This window comes from Falco naumanni, chromosome 5 (genome assembly GCF_017639655.2).
Source record: "Falco naumanni isolate bFalNau1 chromosome 5, bFalNau1.pat, whole genome shotgun sequence".
NCBI classification, from domain to species: Eukaryota; Metazoa; Chordata; class Aves; order Falconiformes; family Falconidae; genus Falco; species Falco naumanni.
Window position 1 is genome coordinate 68,692,197 of NC_054058.1, and position 20,749 is coordinate 68,712,945.

Here is a 20,749-nt window from a genome sequence, read left to right on the forward strand (position 1 = left end):
CACGCCAGTGAACAGTGACAGCATGTCTTGGGGACACTGAAGGGGAGACACAAAAAGACATTTGGGGCACACCAGGGAGTTCAATAAATACCAGCCCCGCTTCCCAGGTGTGCTGCCGATGGGGCGGGGTCATGGTGACAGCACAAGTGCCTGGTGCCCTTGGGGTGTCCCCCACCATCAACATCCCCTCCAAGGTTGTCTCCTCCTTGCCCTCACCGGCCACAGCAGGCAAGGATCCGGCAGCGATAGGCAGGGCTGTGGTGCCACTTCCTCTTCCAGCACTTGTCACGGGACAGCTGAGCAAGTGTCACCAGGCACTGCTGGACCCCCCCAGCACCCACAGACCCCTCAGCAGCACGCTGGGGTGGTGTGGGGACCCTGGGGTGGGTTGAGGACCCCAGGCTGGGGGCGTCCAGCACCCCGCAGACCCCCCCCTAAGCAGCACCCTGGAGTGGGTGGGTGGTGTCACAGGGGTCCCTAGCGCAGGTCTTCGGGGCTGAAGACACCGCGGGCGCGGCGCAGGACAGAGTTCTTGGCAGGGTCGTAGGGGTGCTCCTTGGAAGGGATCTCCAGGATGGCGGGCAGGGGCCGGGTGTGCGCCTCCACTGCATGCCGGATCAGCTCTGCCAGGCACTGGCTGATCAGGATGATCCCGATGTCCTCCCGGTTCAGGAAGCTCCTGGGGACGGGAAGGGAGGGTCAGGGACTGGGCTCGCCAGGGCACCCCGTGATTCATTCCCCCCCCACCCCCAGGGCCCCCCCCCACCTCGCCACCGGACTCCTGACAGGGACCCCTGAGACACCGACCCCCCCCTCCAAGGACTGCTGAGACCCCCTGTCCCACTCCAGACTCCTCCTCCCCACCGGGGACTCCTGGCCGGGACCCACCCCGTGTCGCTGGCCTCCCTCACTCCCGGGACATCCCATCCCCCGGGAACCTTCCCCAAACCCCAGACCTCCTCCACCCCTGGGACCCACCCTAGGCCCCAGGACCCCCCTCCATTCCTGGCCCTCCCGCCCGGCCCCGCGGTCCCCCTCCCCCCCTGCCGCAGGGCCTACCGGAAAGTCTCCTCGATCTCGGCCAGGCTGGTCTCCTTGTCCACCACCAGGAAGTTGGGCTTCCGGTGCTTGTCCAGCTCGCCCACGCCGCCCAGCAGGAACCCGGTCACCGTGTCCTCATCCCCCAGCACCGCGATCAGCTTCCCGCGGCCCGACATGGCGACACCGGCACCCGGCTCGCCGATACCGGTGGCCGCTACGCATGCGCCACCGCGCAGGACACGCCCCCTCCTTTGGCCCCGCCTACCGTCGCCCGGGCAACTGCGCTGTCGCCCCGCCCAAGCCGTGCCTTCGAGCTCCGCCCCTGCCCCGCTGGCCCCTCCCCGCCCCATGGCCCTGCCCCGCCGCTCTGGCCCCACCCCCGCTCTTGGTGCGGCCGCGCGTGGCGCATGCGCAGCACGCCGTGCAGTGAGGGAGCGTGGGGTCCCGGCATTGCGCCCCCGGAGCTCCTGGTGCCGGTGTCCTGCTCTGGACCCGCCCCCCGCCCAGGACTCGCCCTCCGGACCCCAGTATCCTGCCCTAGACCCCCCGGGGCCCCAGTATCCTGCCCCCAGACTCCTTCAGGATTCCCCTGGACCCTGTGTCCTGGCAAGGACCCCACCGCAGACCCTCGTATCCTGCCCCAGGCCCCCACCCCACCCCCAGTATCCTGCCTCAGACCTCCCTAGGATCCCCATTATCCTGACCTAGACCCCTCCCCAGACTCCCCCATCCTATCTCAGGATCCCTGTTATTCTGCCCGGGGCTCCCCCAGGCCCCCCCCCGGACCCGATGTCCTGCCGTGGGCCCTCCCCTGGAGCCGATGCCCTGCCCCAGACCCCCCCTGGACTGCAGCACCCTGTCCTAGGCACCCCGTCCCACCCCAGCACCTTGGGTTTCTGCCCTGCACCACCCCCAGACCCTGGTGTCCTGCCATGGACCCCACAGACCCTGATAACCTGCCCCTGGGCCCCCTCTGGACCCCAGCATCCTACCCTGGAGTCCCCGCAGATGGTGATGCATGGCCCCAGACTCACATGGTCACCAGTATCCTGTCCCAGGCCCCCCATCCCCTCCCCCCAGGACCCTCCAGTGATCACAGCACTCTTGAGTCTTGCAGTGCTTTATTGATAGGTCCAAACCTTTTTGGGCCCTGCCAGAACCCCCCAGACCCCCCCACCCCGTGGGTGCTGGGAGGTCAGGGGACGGTGACACGGTAGGGGCTGCCGGGGACGTTGTCATCACCCCAGCGCAGGATGAGGACATAGTCCCCCTTCTCCTTGACTGTGTAGGTGACGTTGTAGATCCGGTTGCCCATGTGCTTGACATAGACCTCCTCACAGGGGGTCTTGGGGCCGTGGACCCCCACCATCAGCATGTTGGTACCTGGGGAGGTCCAGCACTGGGTCCTCACTCTGCTCATGAGACCCCAGACGTCCCTGCTGGACCCTCACCTCAGGTTTGTTGCCTTCCCCAGCAGACACTGGACCCCCCCACCAGACCTGAGACCCCCCCCCCGCCAGACCCTGGACACCCTCCCTAACCTACAACATCCCCCTGGGACCCCCTGACCACCTTGGACCCCCCCCCACATCCACCACATCTCCCACTAGCCCCTGGTCTCCCCCCACTGGACCTTCCCCTGACCTAATGTGCCCTCCTGCCAGACCCCAGACCCATCCCAGACATCACCCCCAGAACACCCCGAGACTCTATTCACCCAGCACCTCCCACCCAGCACCTCAGGACCCGCCCCAGGCCCACCCCACGCACCGGCCTTGCTGCAGTCGACGGTGAAGTGGTTCTTCTGGCCAAGGAAGGCGGTGGCCAGCCCAGGCCCCCCGTGCCACCACCTTCCCCGCGTCTGAAGAGAACTTGGGGAGACCCCCAAAAGTGGGGGGGCCCCGCGATGCTGTCCCTCCCCGTGTCATTGTCTCCACCAGCACCGTTGACGTCTCGTGCAGGCTGTGTCCTCCCGAGAGACGCGGGCCTGGGGGCGCAGGGATGCTATCAGCCCACCCCCTGGGGACACCCCCAGCCTGTCACCCCCACTCTGGGGACTCCCTGCAGGCTCCCCCAATATGTCACCCCAGGGACTCCCTACCACGGTCACCCTGGGGCCCCCTCTGTGACAGGACCCTGGGGACCTCCAATCACGCACACCCTGGTGACCACCCCCATCATGTCACCCTGGGGCCCCCCTGTCACACCACCCTGGAGACGCCCTGTCACCCATCACCCCCCCACCCCCCCCCCCCCCATCATTACCGGTGACCTTGGCCTTGAAGGGGCTGCCGACAATGTGGTGGGGGCCACCGTACTTGATGGAGATGAGGTAGTTGCCGGGGGCCATGGGGGTGTAGGTGACGCGGTGGCCCTCGGCACACTCCACACAGTCCAGCTTCACCTTGGAGGGGCCATCAATGGTGACGGCCAGCGCACCCGCCCCGGCGTTGGCCGTCTTCACCAGGAACTCCGAGCACACACCTGCACCAGGTGGGTCAGGTGCTGGCACCACACCGTGGCAGTCCCCACTTACCACCACCCTATAGGCTTGGCTGTGTCCCTGTTGTCATCACCCCAAGGTATGGCTCCATACCACAGACACGTCCCATTGCCACCAGACCATGCCGTGGCCCCATACCATGCCCGTGTCCCTGTTGCCACCACCTTGTAGGCATGGCCATATCGTCACCACCCTCTGACGGCCACGGTATTGACAATGGCCATTGTCACCATCCCACAGATACATACCTATGGCCATGTCCTATTGCCACCACCTTGGAACCATGTCCCCATTACCACAGCCATGTCCCTATTGCCACCACCCCACCGGCATGGCTGTGCCACCACCCCGTAGCCATGTCTCCAGTACTACAGCCGCATCTCCACCACCACCCTCCCATGGCCACGGTATTGACCACGGCCACGTCCCCATTGCCACCGCCCTGAGCCAGGTCCCCAGCAAGCGGTGTCACCTGTGAGGCCGCCCTCGAGTCCGGGGCCGTAGGCGGTGACGAGCCCAGGGTCACCAGCCTGGCTCTGCTCGCCCACCCGGATGTTGAAGGGGCTGCCGGGCACGTGGCGCCCGTTGAAGCGCAGGTCGATGGAGTGCACCCCGTTCTCCCGTGGCAGGAACCCGATGGCGTACTTATCTGGGGGTGGCACCGTGTCACTGACCACCCCGACACTGCAGGTCCGTGTCCCTGCATTCCTGTATCCCAATCTCTCCACACCCCCTGTGTCCCCAAACCCCCATGTCCCCGTGTCCCCACCCTCCGTGACCACATGTTCCCATGTCCCCATGTCCCTGCCTCCCTGTGTCCCTGCACTCCCCGTGTCCATGTCCCTGCACCCTCTGTATCCATGTCCTTGTGGTCCCCCACCCCCAGGGTCCCAGGTTCCTGCATCCCTGTGCCTCTGCAACCCCCATGTCCCTGTCCCTGTGTTCCCACGCCGCGACATTCCCATGTCCCTGTATCCCCATGCCCCATGCCCCACGTCCCTGTGTCCTCAAGTCCCATGTTCCCATGTCCCTGTGTCACAATGTCCCCATGTCCCCCGTGTCCTCAAGTCCCATGTCCCCAGGTCCCTGTGTCCCTGTGTCCTACCGCTGTCCAGCTCGGAGACATAGCACTCCTCAACAACGCCAGCAGGCGTGTGCACCTTGGCATCGATGACACCACGTGCCCCGTTCAGTTGCACCGCGAAGGATGCCGGCTGGTTCACTGTCACAGTCTCCTGCAGGGACACAGCACTGGCACTGACCCCCAGGGAGCGAGAGGGTGAGGGGGAGGCGGGGCATGGGGTCAGTATGGGGGACACCAGTGGTGGCAACAAGGGTGGCATGGGGCGAGGGTTCCGAGGGTGCCACATGGGCACAATGTGGCCTGGGGTGACACGGGGCACCCAGGGATCACACGGGGCACAGGGGTGGCACAGGGTCGGTGTGAGGGGCACAGGCTGGCACCACAGGGGTCCCAAGGGTGCCACATGGGCACAAAGTGGCCCAGGAGTGACCTGGGGGATGCCTGGGGAGCCCAGGGGTGCAGGGTGACACGGGAGGTGAGTGGGTATCCCCATGTCCCTGGGCACCTGAAGGCTGGTGACAGTGAGGCGCCGGGCGTCATCGGAGTGGGAGGCGACGGGCACCACGAAGGGGCTGTCGGGGATGTGCTCCTCGTTGAACTTGATGGAGACCTCGTAGTCACCTAGGGACACATGGGCAGCCTCACACAGGGACACCACACACAGGGACACCCTCCCTTGGGGATACCTTTGCATAGGCACACCATACGCAGGGACACCCGCACAGGGACACCCTTGCACATGGGTCCCACCTTGCACGAGGGTCCTGCTCCCCCAGCACGGTGCACAGCCCTGGCAGGGAGTGGGCGTGTTCCCCGGGGGGGTTGGGTGTTTGGGGAGTGGGGGGCACCCCCAGACCCACTGGGCTCTTGGACGAGGTAGGAGACGCCGCAGGATCCGTCCTTGCGGTCCTCAAAGGCGATCTCGGCCTTGCTGGGCCCCTCCACGGCAATGGAGAGGCCCCCGGCCCCCGCCTCCCGCGTCCAGATGCTGAACTCAGCTGGGGAGGACACGGACCCATGGGTGCCCCTGTCTTCCTCTGGCACCCCATGGCCAGCACCCCTCCCACCTGCCATGCCCTCATGGCCCTGCACCCACATCCCCCCCAAATGCACCCATACCCCCCCAAGTGCACCCCTAACCCCCCACCCATAGCACCCACACCCACTGCACCCTCCCATAGCACCTGCATCCTCCCAGCTACACCCTCACCCCCCCAGACCCATACCCCCATTGCACCCACACCCCCCAGACTGCACCCATACCCCTGCCAAGTGCATCCACCCCACCTCTCACTGTATCACCCCCATCCCCCCCAGCTGCGCCCTGGGTACCCCCACTGCCCTCTCGTACCTGGCACGCCAGCCACGCCGCGCTGGAGGCCAGTGCCCCCCGCCCGCACCTTGTGGGCACCCCCCTCGCCCAGGGGCCCAACGGTGAACTGGAAGGGGCTGCCGGGCACGTGCTGCCCACGGTACTTGACGCTGACGGTGTGGGGACCCATCTCCTGGGGCACGAAGCGGACGCTGTACACCCCTGCGCCTCCTGCCAGCACCTCCGCCTCAAACCGCTGCCCCGATGGGCTCAGCACCTGCGCTGCCAGCTCCTGTGGAGACGTCTCACCTGTGGGGACACCAGGACACCCCATCACCCCCGTGAGCCTCAGCACCATGTAGCCAGGGCACCCTGGCACCATGGCATCTTAGCATCCTACCACCCTGGCACCATGGCACCCCAGCAGCTGCTCCAGCAGCCCAGTACTGTGTAGCCATGGCACCATGGCATGCCATTACCCTGCCACTGTGGCACCCTGGCACCATGGCACCCCATCTCCCTACCACCCCAGCACCATGTAGCCATGGCATGCTGGCACCCCATCTCTCCACCACCATGGCACTAGGACATCATGGCAATTTATCACCCCATCACCATGGCACTAGGGCATCCCAGCACCAGGGCACCCTTGCACCCCATCACCCTAGCACCACGGCACATCAGCACCCTGGCACCTCATCACCCCAACCACCCCAGCACCCACTGGGGAGCCCCCTGCCACCCCAACACCCGCCATGGCCTGCATGCGCACCCTTGCTGGGTGCAATCCTCCCCAGGGAGTGTGCACCCTCATGCAAAGGACACACAGGGCCTTGCAAGCATGTGCACCCATCTGCACACTTGCATGTGCACACACACCTGTGAGTTTGCGTGCCTGTGCTAAGGGCATGCCCACCCCTGTAAGTGTGCACCCTCAGGCAAAGGACATGTGTGCACATGCATGCACACGCTTGTAAGCACAAGCATGCACACCTCCATGAGTGTGCACACCCACCTGTGCACATTTTTGCAGCATGTGCACACATGCACATGCTTGCAAACATGTGCATGCCTGCCACAGATCTGTGAGTTTGCACACTTGTGGTAAGGGCATGCACACACCTGTGAGCACAATGCTGCCCGCTTGTGCACCCTCGTGTAAAGGATGTGTGTGCACTTGGAAGCATGTGCACGCATCTGCATGCTTGCCATCACACAGACACATGCATGCGTGCCTGTGAGTTTGCACAATTACACTAAGGGCATGCACACTCCCGTGAGTGTGTATACTCGCTTGTGTCTTGTGCAAAGGGCTCCACTCCGTGAAGGGCCAGCATTGCCCCCCCAACCTCCATGCATGTCCCTATGTGAAGGGCGCAGACCCTCTCTTGTGAGCACAGCAGCTGGTGCCTGGTCACCGCGCATGTGCAAGGCAGCCTTGTGCGTGTGAGTGTGTCCCCAGAGCTCCTGGGACACAGGCATGTGTCCTGGCCTCATGCCAGGGGCACAGGCAACCTGGTGTGGGAGGGGGGCCATGCTGGCCCCTGGTGTGAGCACACAGCCCCTGTGCAAGGTCACACAGGTCCAGCCTCGTGCAAGAACACTCCCATGTGCAAGTGTGTCCAGCCCTTGTGCAAGTGTGCTGCCCTGCAAGCACACAGTACCTGTGCAAGCACACTCGCATGCCCCAGTGCACCAAGCCACCGTGCAAGCACAGCTGTAGTGCAAACACATCCCGCTGCATGTGCACAGTGCCCCTGCAAGCACACTCCCTGTGCCAGTGCCCCCAGCCCTCGTGCCAGCACCAGCACCCCTGCAAGACCACTCCCTTGCCCCAGCACACCCAGACCTCGTGCAAGCACACTGCCCTGCATGCACAGCACCCACACAAAGACACTCTGATGCACCAGTGCACCAAGCCCTTGTGTAAGCACACTCCCTGTGCAAGCACACTCCCATGTCCAACTGCACCCACCCTGGTGCAAGCCCACTCCCCTGCATGCACAGCCCCCATGCAAGCACAAAACCCTGCGGGTGCACAGTGCCTGTGCAAGCCTGCTCCCTTGCCCCAGTGCACCCAGCCCTTGTGCAAACACACTCTCACATCCAGCTGTACCCAACACTTGTGTAAGCCCACTCCTGTGCAAGCCCAGCTGCGGTGCCAGCACGGTCCCCTGCATGTGCACCGTGCATGTGCAAGCACGGTCACCTGCAAGCACACTCCCTGTGCAAGTGCAGCCAGCCCTCATGCCAGCACAGCATGCATGAAAGCTGCTCCCTTGCACCAACTGCCGCCAGCCATGGTGCAAGCACACTGCCCCGCACGCACAGCCCCTGTGCAAGCACAACTCCCACCCCACGCAGGTCCCCGCTGGCCAGCACCCACCCTCCTGGCCACGGGCGATGGAGCCGAAGGAGCCCAGGCCTTCACGGGCCAGGAAGCCCCCGAAGACGTTGGGGAAGGGGTCCCCGCCGACCTGGGTGGACTCCTCCACCCGCACCTCCCGCTTGGTCTCGCCGCCCCGCGTCTTGCTGATCTCAGTGCGCTCGGTGCGCGTGTAGGTGTGGCTGCTCCGCGTGAAGGTGCGTGTCAGGCGCTCCTGCGCTGACACCATCTGGAACCAGTTCCCTGCCGGCCACCGCACTCGATGAGACGGAGACGGCATGGGGAGAGGTGCAGGGGCACACAGATGGGTGCATGGGTGGGGGCACGGAAGGATGGAGTTGTGGATGGACATAGGGATGGATGGACACATGGAAGGATGCAGGGATGGAAGGATGCAGGGATCACGTAAGGGTGGTTGCAGGGATGGACGGGCGCAGGGGTGGATGGGCAGATCATCACAGGCACAAGCAGATGTGTGGACAGATGAGCACATGGATGGACACGTGGGTGGACATGGGATGGAGGCACACCCAGAGGGATACATGGATGGACACGTGGACAGAGGCACAGATGGATGGAAGGACACAGGCAGACACAGACACGGACACATGGACAGACAGGGAGAAAACGAAGAAGGAGGCGGAAATCAGAGCTGGAGCGGCCAAGATGTTTCCCTGTCCCCATCCCCAAGTCCCGTGGAGGAGGAGGAAGAGGAGGAGGAAGAGGAGGAAGAAAGCCAGCCCCTACCTGGAATCTTGAGGTTGAGGTCACAGGTGCTGCCAATGGTGGCGATGGAGGGGGCCTGCCGCCGGCGTGTGATGCTCTCCTTCATGCGCCCCTCACCTGTTACCTTCACTGTGAAAGGGCTCCCTGCGGGTGACAGCCACCTCAGGGATCTGGTCACCATGAGGGGACCCAGCGGTCTGGGTTCCCATGTGCCACCCTATGTGTCCTCGTCCCCCCCGTCCCCACCTGAGACATGTTTGTCAGCAAACTTGATGTTGATGATGTAGTTGCCAGGCTCAGTGGGGCAGTAGGTGACTTTGCAGGTGCCATCTTCCACATCCTCACAGTTGATGTCCACCTTGCTAGGACCCTCAATGGACAGGCCCAGCCCACCATAGCCTAGGAAGCCACAGGGACATGCTCAGAGATGTCTCACTGCTGCTGTCCCCATCCTGGCCATGCTCACACCATGGCCACTAGCCCAGCCCATCCTGGCCATGGCTACACCAAGGCCACCACCCCATCCTGGCCATGATCACGCCATAGCCATAACCACGGCCACCACCCCATCCTATGCTAGCCACAGCCATGGCATGGCCTTGGCCACCATCTCTTCTGGGCCTTGGCCATGCTACCACCACGACCACCATCCAACCCCAGCCACAGCAATACCATCCCACTCTCACACGGCCACAACTGCACCCCATCCACAACCACAACCTCCATCCCATTCTGTCCATGGCCACCATCCCATCATGGCTATGACCATGGTCACCACCTCCCCACCATGACCACACCATCCCCACCCGTGGTCCCAGGGAGTGTGGTCTCACCAGCGCTGCGTGTGTCCACGATGAACTCAGATACCTCGAATGTGTGACCTTCCACCAGCCCCTTGCCCCACACCTTCACCCGGCTGGCGTCCCCGATCTCCGACTGCCCCACCAGGATCTTGAAGGGACTGTTGGTGACGTGCTGCCCACTCTTCTTCACACTCACCACATGCTCGCCCACCTCCTTGGGTGTGAAGGAGATGCCTGGCAGGAGACACCAATATCAGCCACCTCTACCAGCCCTGGCTACCACCACCAGGCCCCGGCCACCAGCAATGTGCCCTGGCTGCAGCCACCAAGCCGTGGGCACCCAATGCCAGGGGATCACCCATCTCTGTGACACCACAGCCCTGTCATCCCCTGTCCCATGTCCCCAACTCCCGCATCACCCTCTCTCTGTGCCCACCACCCTAGATCCCATGTCCCAGCTCTCTTGTGCCCACATCCTCCTGGTCCCACGTGTGCATGTCACTGTGTCCCCAGTCCACTGTCCCTGTGTCCCCCACGCACCAATGTGGCGGTTGGGCAACCGCTTGAGTAAGCAGGGCTCCTCATTGCCTGATGGTGCCCGGATGCTGGCCGTCAGCAGGCTAAGGTCTGTCTCTGTGATCTTCAGCGAGACATCCGTCGAGGTGCCCACATTGAGTTGGGATGTCTGCATGGAGTCGTCCCCTATAGAGATGCCATCAGCTGGGTGTTGCCATTTGTCGGAACGGAGGGAAGAAGCAGTCGCTCAATATGAGAGATCAGCATACTTCGTTTATTCAACTACGGTTACAGCTTTTATAGCACTTATAATTAGCTCATACATATTGCAAAAGTTAAGCTCCTTATTGGCTGGCTAGCTAAAAAAAAATTAGCTTGCGTCTATGCTCTTTGTTTCTAGGAAAAGTTCTCATTCTTGTTAACCACAAGTTCCTTGTTGTAGCTTCCCTAAAGATAACAAGGACAGAGTGTCCTTGTGAACCGTTAGCTTTCACGTAAGCTGTCTTCGATATTTCTTAAGATCTTGATGACTCAACATTCTGATGTTAACATGTCCTTGCTCAGCTAACCAATTCTCCACAATTCCCCCGTTTTCTTTTTGGACAAGGAAGGATTGGGTAACACGTTCAAATAATTTTCGGATACAAGAAAGAATACAAGGTAACAAAAGCAATAATAAAGCAATAAACAGCAATACAGATAAACCCTGTTTTAACAAATCTCTTAACCATCCATTTATGCCTAAAGAAGCAAACCAAGAATCTATGCCTGATGAACCTTCTTTAACATGATGCATACGATTTCTTAACTCCTCTAGCTGTCGATGAATACTTTGTGAATGATCAGAAAGATTTAGGCAACACATGCCTTCAAAATCCTGACATCCATGCCCATTTGCCAAAAGCAAAAAATCTATAGCAGCTCTATTTTGCAAGATTGCGTGGCGTAAGCTATCAACATCAGTGGCAAGACCTGATAAAATGTCTGTTGTAGAATTAAATTGTTTCACTGCCCAGCAAGCTAGAGTTTTTATTTTAGCCCAATTCGCAGCTGCTGCGCCACCAGGAAGGAAAAATGAAAGAGCTACAGTTCCAGTTAATTTTATGCCTACAAATCATCTGCTAATTGGCTAAGCTCTAAAGGGTTACATTTTCATACGTCCTTCTACTTGCGGTTTCTGCGGATAGCTAGCTACATATTTTTTTTTTTTTTTTTTTTTTTTTTTTTTTCTCTCTCTTGTCTACGCGAATTCCTCAAAGTTATTTACAACATTAGGCACAAGGTCAGTGCTTTTCTCAGCTTCCTTATCAGCATGCCTCAGCACAGCTGCGAGGCCTGCTTCAGCTAACTTACGCTAACTTTGTTTCACAAAGATCTTTAAGGGAGTCATGGCCGTGATCACACAGCCAGTTACACGCTCGAGTAATTTTCAAATACAAAAGAGAGCACAGCTTAAACATACGAGTGCAATGCTAACAATTATTACTATAAGCAACACACTTTACAACAGCCCTTTTAAACTACCAGAAGACCGCCCTAATAATAGAGCACCATAACTTTGTCCATTAATTATCAGAAGTCCTCGGACACGAGTTGCAATTTTTTTGTGTTCGGTTGTCAATTAATGTTGTATCTACTGCTGTTGCCAGGTCCAGGCTGAGGCTCCCTTGGGTGGCGGGTTGTAACACGGTGTCTGTCGATAAAAGTTGGTCATGTCTCCTGGAGGGGGTGTCGTGAAGGTGACAGGAGTCGCGATTGGGGTCGATGCGCTGCGGCTCCTCGCGCTCAGCCCCCCGCCTCCCGTCTGCCGACAGACGCCGGTCCCGTGGGTTCCTTGCTGACAATTTCGGCACCACACTCAATTAGCGTGCTATTGCAGCCTTTGCAGACTTCGGCGGCGCGTAGCAGGCGGGCCAGCCTCTATAGGTGCTCCCGGGCGCGGGGAAGATATCCCTTTCGCCTCCTGCGCTGCTTACAGGACCGCACTCAACTTCTCCGCCGACCGTGGCTCCCGGACTCCGCTATCGGGTCGCCGGGTCCGGACTCCGCTATCGGGTCGCCGGTCCTATGTCCTCTGGTCCCTGTTCGGGCGCCAATTTGTTGCCATTTGTCGGAACGGAGGGAAGAAGCAGTCGCTCAATATGAGAGATCAGCATACTTCGTTTATTCAACTACGGTTACAGCTTTTATAGCACTTATAATTAGCTCATACATATTGCAAAAGTTAAGCTCCTTATTGGCTGGCTAGCTAAAAAAAAATGAGCTTGCGTCTATGCTCTTTGTTTCTAGGAAAAGTTCTCATTCTTGTTAACCACAAGTTCCTTGTTGTAGCTTCCCTAAAGATAACAAGGACAGAGTGTCCTTGTGAACCGTTAGCTTTCACGTAAGCTGTCTTCGATATTTCTTAAGATCTTGATGACTCAACATTCTGATGTTAACATGTCCTTGCTCAGCTAACCAATTCTCCACAGCTGGGGCCAAGGGAATGGCAGCCCAAGGTGGTGGTGGGGATGGACAAGGTCCCAAGGACAGGGGTGGATGGCATTCCCATAGATGTGCGAATAGGGTCCTTCAAGCCCTATGCCTGGGTCCTCAGGACCATGTGATGGGGTCTTGGTGGCCCTGCAGGGGTGGTCAAGGCCATGTGAAGGGGTCTTGGAGGCTGGGAATGGATGAGGTCCCCATGGTCACGTGCACATGGTCCCCATGGCTGTGTGAATGGGATCCCCATGGCTGGAGCTGGACAGTGTCCCTGTGGCCATGTGATGGTGTCCCCAAGGCCCCACAATGTCCCCATAGCCATGTGATGGGGTCCTGGTGGCCAGGGATGGACACGAACACCACAGCTGTGTGATGGGTTCCCAGTGGCCATACAGGTGCCCCCATGGCCATAACTATGCAGGCATCTCCATGGTCATATGGAGGTCCCAATGCCCTTAGTGGTATTCCTAAGACCACAGGGGTCCCATCTCACCAGTGATCTTGGCAGTGAAGGGGCTGCCTGGGATGTGCTTGTCATCGAAGCGGACGATGATGTTGTAGTCCCCAGGGGCGGTAGGCAGGTAGGACACAGTGCATGTCCCGTCTTTGTTATCCTGGCAGGTGATCTCTGCCTTGGAAGGACCTTCCACTGCCAATGAGAGCCCACCTGAGGGGCATGGGTTGGGTGTCAGGAGGCGTGAGGGGGTCCCCAGCTCCTTTCCAAAACCTGATGGTAGCATTGAGGGGTCTCCAAACCCTTCCCAGACCTCCTGGTGCCCCTGTTGGCCACCACTCACCCTCCCCAGCATCCTTGGTGACGATGGTGAAGGTGCAAGGCTTGTTGACCATGCCGTGGCTCAGCCCCGGCCCATAGGCGCTCACGTGTCGGGTGTTGATGGCATCAACATAGAACTGGAGGGGACTCCCTGGGGACACATGGGATGACAGTCAGGGAACCCATGGGGACACCCCATACCGTGGTGGGCTGCTCAACCCATGGGTGCCCAACCAGGGTAAGGTGGCATCAGCCTTGCTCAGCCACCTCCCAGTGCCTCCCAAGGCTCCCCATAGCCCCCAGTGGTCTCACCAGGGATATGGTTGCCATCATAGCGGATGTCCATCTCATGCAGCCCCTTCTCGGTGGGGGCGTAGCGTACTGTCACTGTCCCATCCTTGTTGTCAGTGATGTTGGGTCGTGCCGTCTTCCCCAAGGGCATCCGCACCTCCCCTGAGGCCACCGCGTCAGCCAGGCACCGGGAGGGGGGGTGGTTCATGCCCCACAGCCCACAGCCTGGTCCATGCACCCCCAAAATCCCCCCACAACCCCCTGCCCCCATACCTGTGATCTCACCCTTCTGCACCGTGAAGGGGATGACAAGATTGAAGGGCCGGAGGTTCTCAGTGGTGGTGGGGGGCTCCTCTGTGGCCTGATGCCGTGGGGCAGAGAGGAGGTGTAAGATCTATGGCACCCCATTATGGGTTCCCAACCCCATGGTGATCATCGCGGTCTCCAAACCCCGTGGTCTACACGCTGACCCCTATTCAGTTCCGTGGTGCCCACCACAGCCTCCCAACCCCATGGTGCTGACCACAAGCTCCATCCCACCCCATCACAGACTCTCAACAACACCCACCAGGACATGGAAGGGGCTGTTGGGGACGTGCTCCCCTCCAAAGCGGATGGTGATGACATATTTCCCAGGTTTAGGGGCAGTATAGTAGATATCAAAGGTGCTGTCATGGTTCTCCACCACATCCACGTCCAGCTCAGCCCCATCTGGGGTGGACACCTTGCAGGTCACCTTCCCCTGTCCGGCTGCCTTGGCGTCTACTGTGATCACCGTCTCTTCCCCGATCTGGATGGTGGGACCCAAACAGGCACCTGCAGGAGGGTTTGGTGGGAGGTCAAGGTCATTGGGACCCCCATGCCAGCCCCCCAACTCCCCCCAGCCCCCCAGCGCCACTTACCCAGTCCATGGCCCCCAATGGATACTGCAAAGAGAGACCAGGGAAAAGCAAATAAGAAGGAGTGAGGGGGCAGTGTTAGGGGGCCGTGGGGGCTCCGGGGGGGGCCGGGGGACCAACACGTCCTGCTCTGCTCTGGGGGCACCCACTCAGCCCCACTGCACCATGGGGCAGGGCTGGGTGGTGGTGGAGGACAGTGGTGGGGTGGGAAGGGGCGGGGAGTACTGGGGGGCAGCAGTGGGGTGGGAGGGGTGTGGTGGAGGGCAGCAGTGGGGCAGACAGGGGTGCTGGGAGGGGCAGGGTGTGGGGGGCAGCCATGGGGTGGCATGGGGCAAGGCAGGGTGCCGGGGGTGGGGTGAGGTGCTGTGGGGCAACGGGGATGCCATGGGGCAGCACAGGGATGCCATGGGGAAGCTTGGGGGATGCCATGGGGGTGCCACAGAACAGTGGGGATGCCATACGGCAGCGTCGGTAGTCTGGGGGGCAGAGTGGGGCAGCATGGGGATGCTGTGGAGCAACACTGGGTAGCATGGAGGTGCTGTGGGGCTGCGTAGGCAATCTGTGGGGCAGCACAGGGATGCTGTGGACCGGCATGGGGAAGCCATAGGGTAGCAGGGAGATGCAGCAGGGCAGCGAGGGATGCCATGGGGCAGGGCCCACCTGTGACAAGGCACTTGCTGGCGTCGCCGGTGGGCACGGCGTGGATGTGGAAGGGGGAGCAGGGGATCTCGTCCCCCCCATACTTGATGGTGATGGTGTAGCGGCCCGGCAGGTCGGGGACGTAGGAGACCGTGTAGGTGCCGTCCCCGTTGTCCCGGATCGCCGCCTTCTTGGGCTGCCCCTCGGGGTCCTGCGGGCACCACCTGGCTCAGCACCCCATGGCATGGTGCCAGGGCACCATATAGGGCTCAGCACCCCATTGAATGGGTGTAAGAGCACCATATGGGGCTCAGAACCCCATAGCATGGTGCCAGGGCATTGTGTGGGTCTCAGCACCCCATGGTATGGGTGCCAAGATGGCACCCATGCACCATGTGGGCCTCGGCACCCCATAGCATGCATGTCAAAGGCTCAGCACCCCATGGCATGGGTGTCAGGGCACTGGGGCTCAGCACCCCACTAAATGGGTGGAAGACCACCATATGAGTTTCAGCACCCAATGTCATGGGTGCCAGGGCACCATATGGGGCTCGGTACCCAATGGCATGGGTGCCAGGGCAGCACTGATGCACCATGCAGGTTGCAGCGCCCAATGGCATATGTGCCAGGGCATCATATGGGTCTCAGCACCCTATGGCATGCGTGCTAGGGCACCCCACAAACACCACAAGGACCCCAGTGCCTCACGGCACAGGCACAAGAGAACCACATGGGTGCTCAGCCTCCCATCCCACATGTGCCAGCACTCCATCACCTCCTGGGGATCAGCCCCCCCACCACAGCATGGCCCCTGGGTACTCACCAGGATCTGGACAGTGAGCAGCCCCTCACCGGCATCACGGGCATCGATGGTGAACTCAACGGGCAGGCTGGCGGGGATGCCGCTGGCGCTCAGCCCTGGCCCACTGGCGCGCACCTTGCTGGCATCATGAGCGGGCAGCACCTTGATCTTGAAGGGGCTGTGGGTGGGCGTGGGTTGGTCAGCAGGGTGCTGGGACCCCCCCGCTGTGGTGGGGGTGTCCTCCCCAGTCACCCAAGGGTGGTGGTCCTCACCTGCGTGGCACCTCCTGGTCGGCATACTTGACGGCCACAGTGTAGGGCCCATCAGTGGCTGGGGGTGTAGTTGACCCTTGTGGGTGCCATCACCATTGTCACGTACCTCCACGGGCTCTGCCAGACCTGTGGGCCGGTGCCATCAGCAGGGCAGGGTGCTCCGTGGGGTATAGCGTCCCACGGGACGAGGCATCCTTGGGCAGGGTGCCCCATGGTGTAGAGCATCCCATGGAGTACAGCATCATGTAGGGCAGGATACCCTATGGAGCAGTGCCTGCCGTAGGGCCAGACATCCCATGGGACAGGGTATCTATGGGGCAGAGCACTCCACAGAGAACAGGCCACAGAGCAGAACAGAGTAGCCATAGGGCACAGCACTCTACAGAGAAGGACATGCCGTGGGGCAGGACTTCTATGGGGTTGAATGCCCTATGGAGCAGGACACCCTATGGAGCCTCAGACCTATGGGGTTGGACACACTAGGGAGGCAGGGCATCTCTAGGCAGCATGTCCCTGGGGGGAGGACACCCTGTGGAGAAGGATATCCATGAGGTTGGACACCCTTTGGAGCAGGATATCCATGGGACCGGGCTCCCCCTCCATCCATGCCCCCCACCACCTCCCCGCCGTGTGTCCCCACATACCAGAGGGTCCCAGCAGCGTGACCTCAAGAGGTGCCAGCCCTGCTGCGCTGCAGTCCACAGTGAAGGTCTGGGGCACCCGGGCCCTGACACTTGGGCCTAGCCCTGGTCCTGAACATTTCACCTTGCTGGGGTCCACCACGTCCTTCACCGGCACCCGGAAGGGGCTCCCTGTGGCAGTGGGCAGGGATCAGTGCACGCAGGGGGGTGGTGTGGGGACAGGGTCAAGGTGAGCATGGGGCCAACATAGGCACAGCATGAGCACAGCAAGGGGCCAGCATGGCCATGGGGTCAGCACAGGGTCAACATGTCTGTGAGGTCAACACAGGCATGGGCACAGCAGGTCTGTGGGGTTAATGTGTCCATGGGGTCAACACGGGCACAGGGACAGTGTGTCCACGGGGCCAACATGAGCATGGGGACACCAAAGCTATGGCTGTGGGGATAGCACAGGCATGGGGTCAGTGTGGGCATAGGGTCTGCATGTTCATGGGGACAGCAGGGGGTGGACATGGGGCCAGCATGGCCATGGGGTCACCACTGGGTTGGACATGGGGTCCACACAAGCGCACCTACCTGCCAGCACCCAGGAAACCATCTCCAACCCACAGCCACCCTGGTGGCTCCCACAGCCCCCCCCAGCTTCCCCTGGCCCCCCCCGGCCCCACCACGCACCAGGGATGGGATGGCCACCGAAGGTGATGTTGACATCGTAGTCCCCAGGTGTGAAGGGGATGTACTCCACTGTGCAGCTCCCATCCTTGTTGTCCTTGCAGGACATCTTGGCCTCGGAGGGACCCTCGATGGCCAGGCCTAGCCCCCCGGTGCCTGCACCCCTGGGGATGTGACACCACTCAGGGACGCTGCCAGGGGTGGCCTGGCTTTTGGTGTAGGGGTGACATGTCCATGGTGGGTGCTGGGGGGGCCACATCCATGGTAGTGAGATAGAGGTACCACCTCCATGGCAAACAGCCAGAGGTCCCATGTCCATAGTAGTGGGATGGAGGTGGCATGTGTGTGCTGAGGGGAGTAAGGTGGCACATCGACGGCAGGGGGTGGAGATGCCATGTTGGTGGCAAGAGATGGAGGTGCCACATCCATGGCAAGGGGACAGAGATGTCACATCGGTAGCAGGTGGAGAGAGGTTGGAAGTGGCACATCCATGGCAGGGGATGGAGATGGGGGGTTGGTGGCATGGGATGGAAGTGGCATGTCAAATGGCAAGAGATGGATGTGGAGGGTTGCTGGCAGGGGTTGGAGGTGCCAATCCAGTACAAGAGGATGAAAGTGGCACATTTGTGGCATGGTATGGAGATGTCAAATCCAATGCAAGAGGATGGAGGTGGCACATCCACAGCATGAGACAGAGACACCAGGTTGGTGACATGGGATGGAGGTGGCAGATCCATGGGAGGGGCTGGAGGTGGTGGGTTGGTGACAGGGGTGCGAGGTGGCCGGGGGGGGGGTGTCCAGTGCCCACCTGGTCTCCACAGTGAAGCGGTTTGCCTTGCCAACAAGGCCACCCTCCAGGCCAGGCCCATGTGCCCGCACACGGCTGGGATCGCAGCCCTCTGCCACCCCCACACGGAAGGGGCTCTTGGGGACCGCCACGTCATTGTATGTCACCTCCACCCGGTGCATGCCTGGGGATACAAGGACAGGCTGTCACTCCCCTCCTGCCATGGAGGGGAGGGGGGTCTCAGGGGTCCCTGGTTGGAGTTTGGAGGGAGGTTGGGAGTCCCTGGTTGGGGTTTGAGCTGGGACTGGGGGGTCTCTGGTTGGGGTTTGGGGTTCCCTGGTTGAGGTTGTGGGGGCCTCTGGCTGGGGTCTAAGGAGGGTCTCAGGATTTGGGGGTCTATGGGGGTGTCAGGGGGTTGGGGGTCCCTGGTTGGGGTTTGGGGGGCCTCAAGGTGTTTTGGGGGTCCCTGCCTGGGGGAACTGGGGGGTCCCTGCTTATGGGGGAACAGGGGGACATCTCCGGCCAGGGAGGGAACAGGGGGGGTCCCCACTTGGATGTGGGTAGGGGGGGAGGATGTGGGGCACCTCTCTGGGGATCCCCACCTTGGGGATGGAGGATGTTTGCCCAGGACGTGAGGTCCTCTGTGGGTGTTGGGGTCACTGTGGGGGGTGTCAGGGTCCTCTGGGGGTTTTGGAGTCCCCAGGGTGGGTGGGGGTTCCTCACCATCCTCATAAGGAGTGTAGTCCACACGGTAGGTGCCATCGCCGTGGTCAGTGATGTAGGTATCGGTCTTGGCACCCGAGGGGTTGACCACCCAGGCCTTGACATGGGGCCCCCCAGTCTTGGTCAGTGCCCGGGCATCCACTGTGAAGTCAGTGCCCACCTCACGCAGCACCCCTGCAGCACAGCACCCTCAGCACCTGCTCAGCACCTGTGGTGAGGTGCCTCCCCAACCCCCGAGAATGAGTCTCCAGCCCCTCTCCTTGCATCCCACAGCTACAGGGCAGGGGGTACCCATGAGGAGCCCCCTATAAGAGGCAGTGCCCGTGGGGATAACCTGTGGACCCCTGTGTAAGAAGGAGGGCAAGGGTGGCCATGGGCAGGAGATGCCCATTCAAGGGCACGGTTTCCATGGGGAGAACATATCCATGGGAGTGTCTGTGGGAAGAAGGTGCCCATGGGGAGGACATGCTGGTGCCCATGCAAGGGGGAGGTACCCATGGGGAGAAGGTGCCCATGAGGAAGACAGGTCCATGAGGGTGCCCATGTGTTGGAGATGTTGGTGCCCATGGGGAGGAGGTGTCCATAGGGTGCCCAGGAGTCCTCCCCATGAGAGAGGGTGTCTATGGGGAGAAGGTGTCCCCAGGGGGACATGGGGAGGAGGTGCCCATGAGGAAAAGATGCCCACAGGGATGGGATGTCCATGAAGAGGAAATCTGATCTTCTCTAGCTCAATTCTGATTCTGACTGCCAACATTTATGTAGATTGTCATTAGGATGTCTAGATGTTTCCAAACTAAAATGAACACATATATCATATGACCACAAAATGAAATAAGTACATTTATAGTGTGACCAGGAGAGGCTTGCAAGATTCAGAGGACATTTGTGGAAAGAGGGATAGACAGTATGCCCCCACATTTTTTTCAAATTTGATCACATTATTAGTAAACCAAATACAAACTAAGACGGATGACTACTACCGAAATAAATTGTTGTAAACACAAGTTCCTGGCTGGAAAAGCATGGTGGCATTTCACACCAGTGAAGAACTCTCTTCAAGTTACAAGCACAGTGACTGTAAAATATATGCTTGAACATGGGGGAATTATTAGAGAGCTGGAGTGGAGGGGAATGATTCAGAGGAATGCAACATTGCCTCTGTGAAGAAAGGCTGAAAGAGTTAGAGTTGGTCAGCCTGGAGAAGAAAAGGCTCTGAAGACACCTTATTGTGGCCTTTTCATAGTTAAAAGGGGATTCTAAGAAAGACAAAGACTTTTTACCATTGCTCATAGTGACAGGACAAGGGGAAATGGTTTTAAACTGAAAAAAACAGGTTTAGATCGGACATAATGAAGAATTTTTTTAACTATGAGGGAGGTGAGACACTGGAACAGGT

General features: G+C 60.3%; 2 protein-coding genes across 2 annotated transcripts; both read right to left on the bottom strand.

Annotated features, from left to right (window-relative positions):
• Window positions 1–428: 428 nt before the first annotated feature.
• Window positions 429–1,371, bottom strand: LOC121088946 (V-type proton ATPase subunit F-like). The gene is made up of 2 exons (XM_040595629.1): window positions 1,060–1,371; window positions 429–679 (listed from the first exon to the last, which is right to left on the bottom strand). Exons 1-2 carry the CDS (start codon window positions 1,215–1,217, stop codon window positions 478–480), a joined length of 360 nt encoding a protein of 119 aa, XP_040451563.1. The 5' UTR covers window positions 1,218–1,371; the 3' UTR covers window positions 429–477.
• An 863-nt stretch (window positions 1,372–2,234) lies between these two features.
• Window positions 2,235–20,643, bottom strand: LOC121089368 (filamin-C-like). The gene is given in 29 exon segments (XM_040596569.1): window positions 2,235–2,424; window positions 2,812–2,878; window positions 2,880–3,028; window positions 3,307–3,525; window positions 4,017–4,193; window positions 4,650–4,779; window positions 5,134–5,249; window positions 5,489–5,626; window positions 5,980–6,249; window positions 8,327–8,569; window positions 9,074–9,196; window positions 9,299–9,451; window positions 9,886–10,089; window positions 10,396–10,557; window positions 13,346–13,519; window positions 13,650–13,778; window positions 13,940–14,080; window positions 14,192–14,279; window positions 14,487–14,734; window positions 14,821–14,844; window positions 15,478–15,667; window positions 16,280–16,436; window positions 16,531–16,594; window positions 16,597–16,656; window positions 17,175–17,342; window positions 17,847–18,007; window positions 18,652–18,814; window positions 19,354–19,527; window positions 20,634–20,643. Coding segments are annotated over 29 exon segments (4,290 nt in total). The 3' UTR covers window positions 2,235–2,236.
• Between the last annotated feature and the right edge of the window lie 106 nt (window positions 20,644–20,749).

Excerpts from the sequence above, each read along its gene's own strand:
- LOC121088946 (XM_040595629.1), bottom strand. The coding sequence starts at position 1,217 with ATGTCGGGCCGCGGGAAGCTGATCGCGGTGCTGGGGGATGAGGACACG. Across the intron at positions 680-1,059 it reads GAGATCGAGGAGACTTTCCG|GAGCTTCCTGAACCGGGAGG; the intron begins GTAGGCCCTGCG and ends TCCCGTCCCCAG.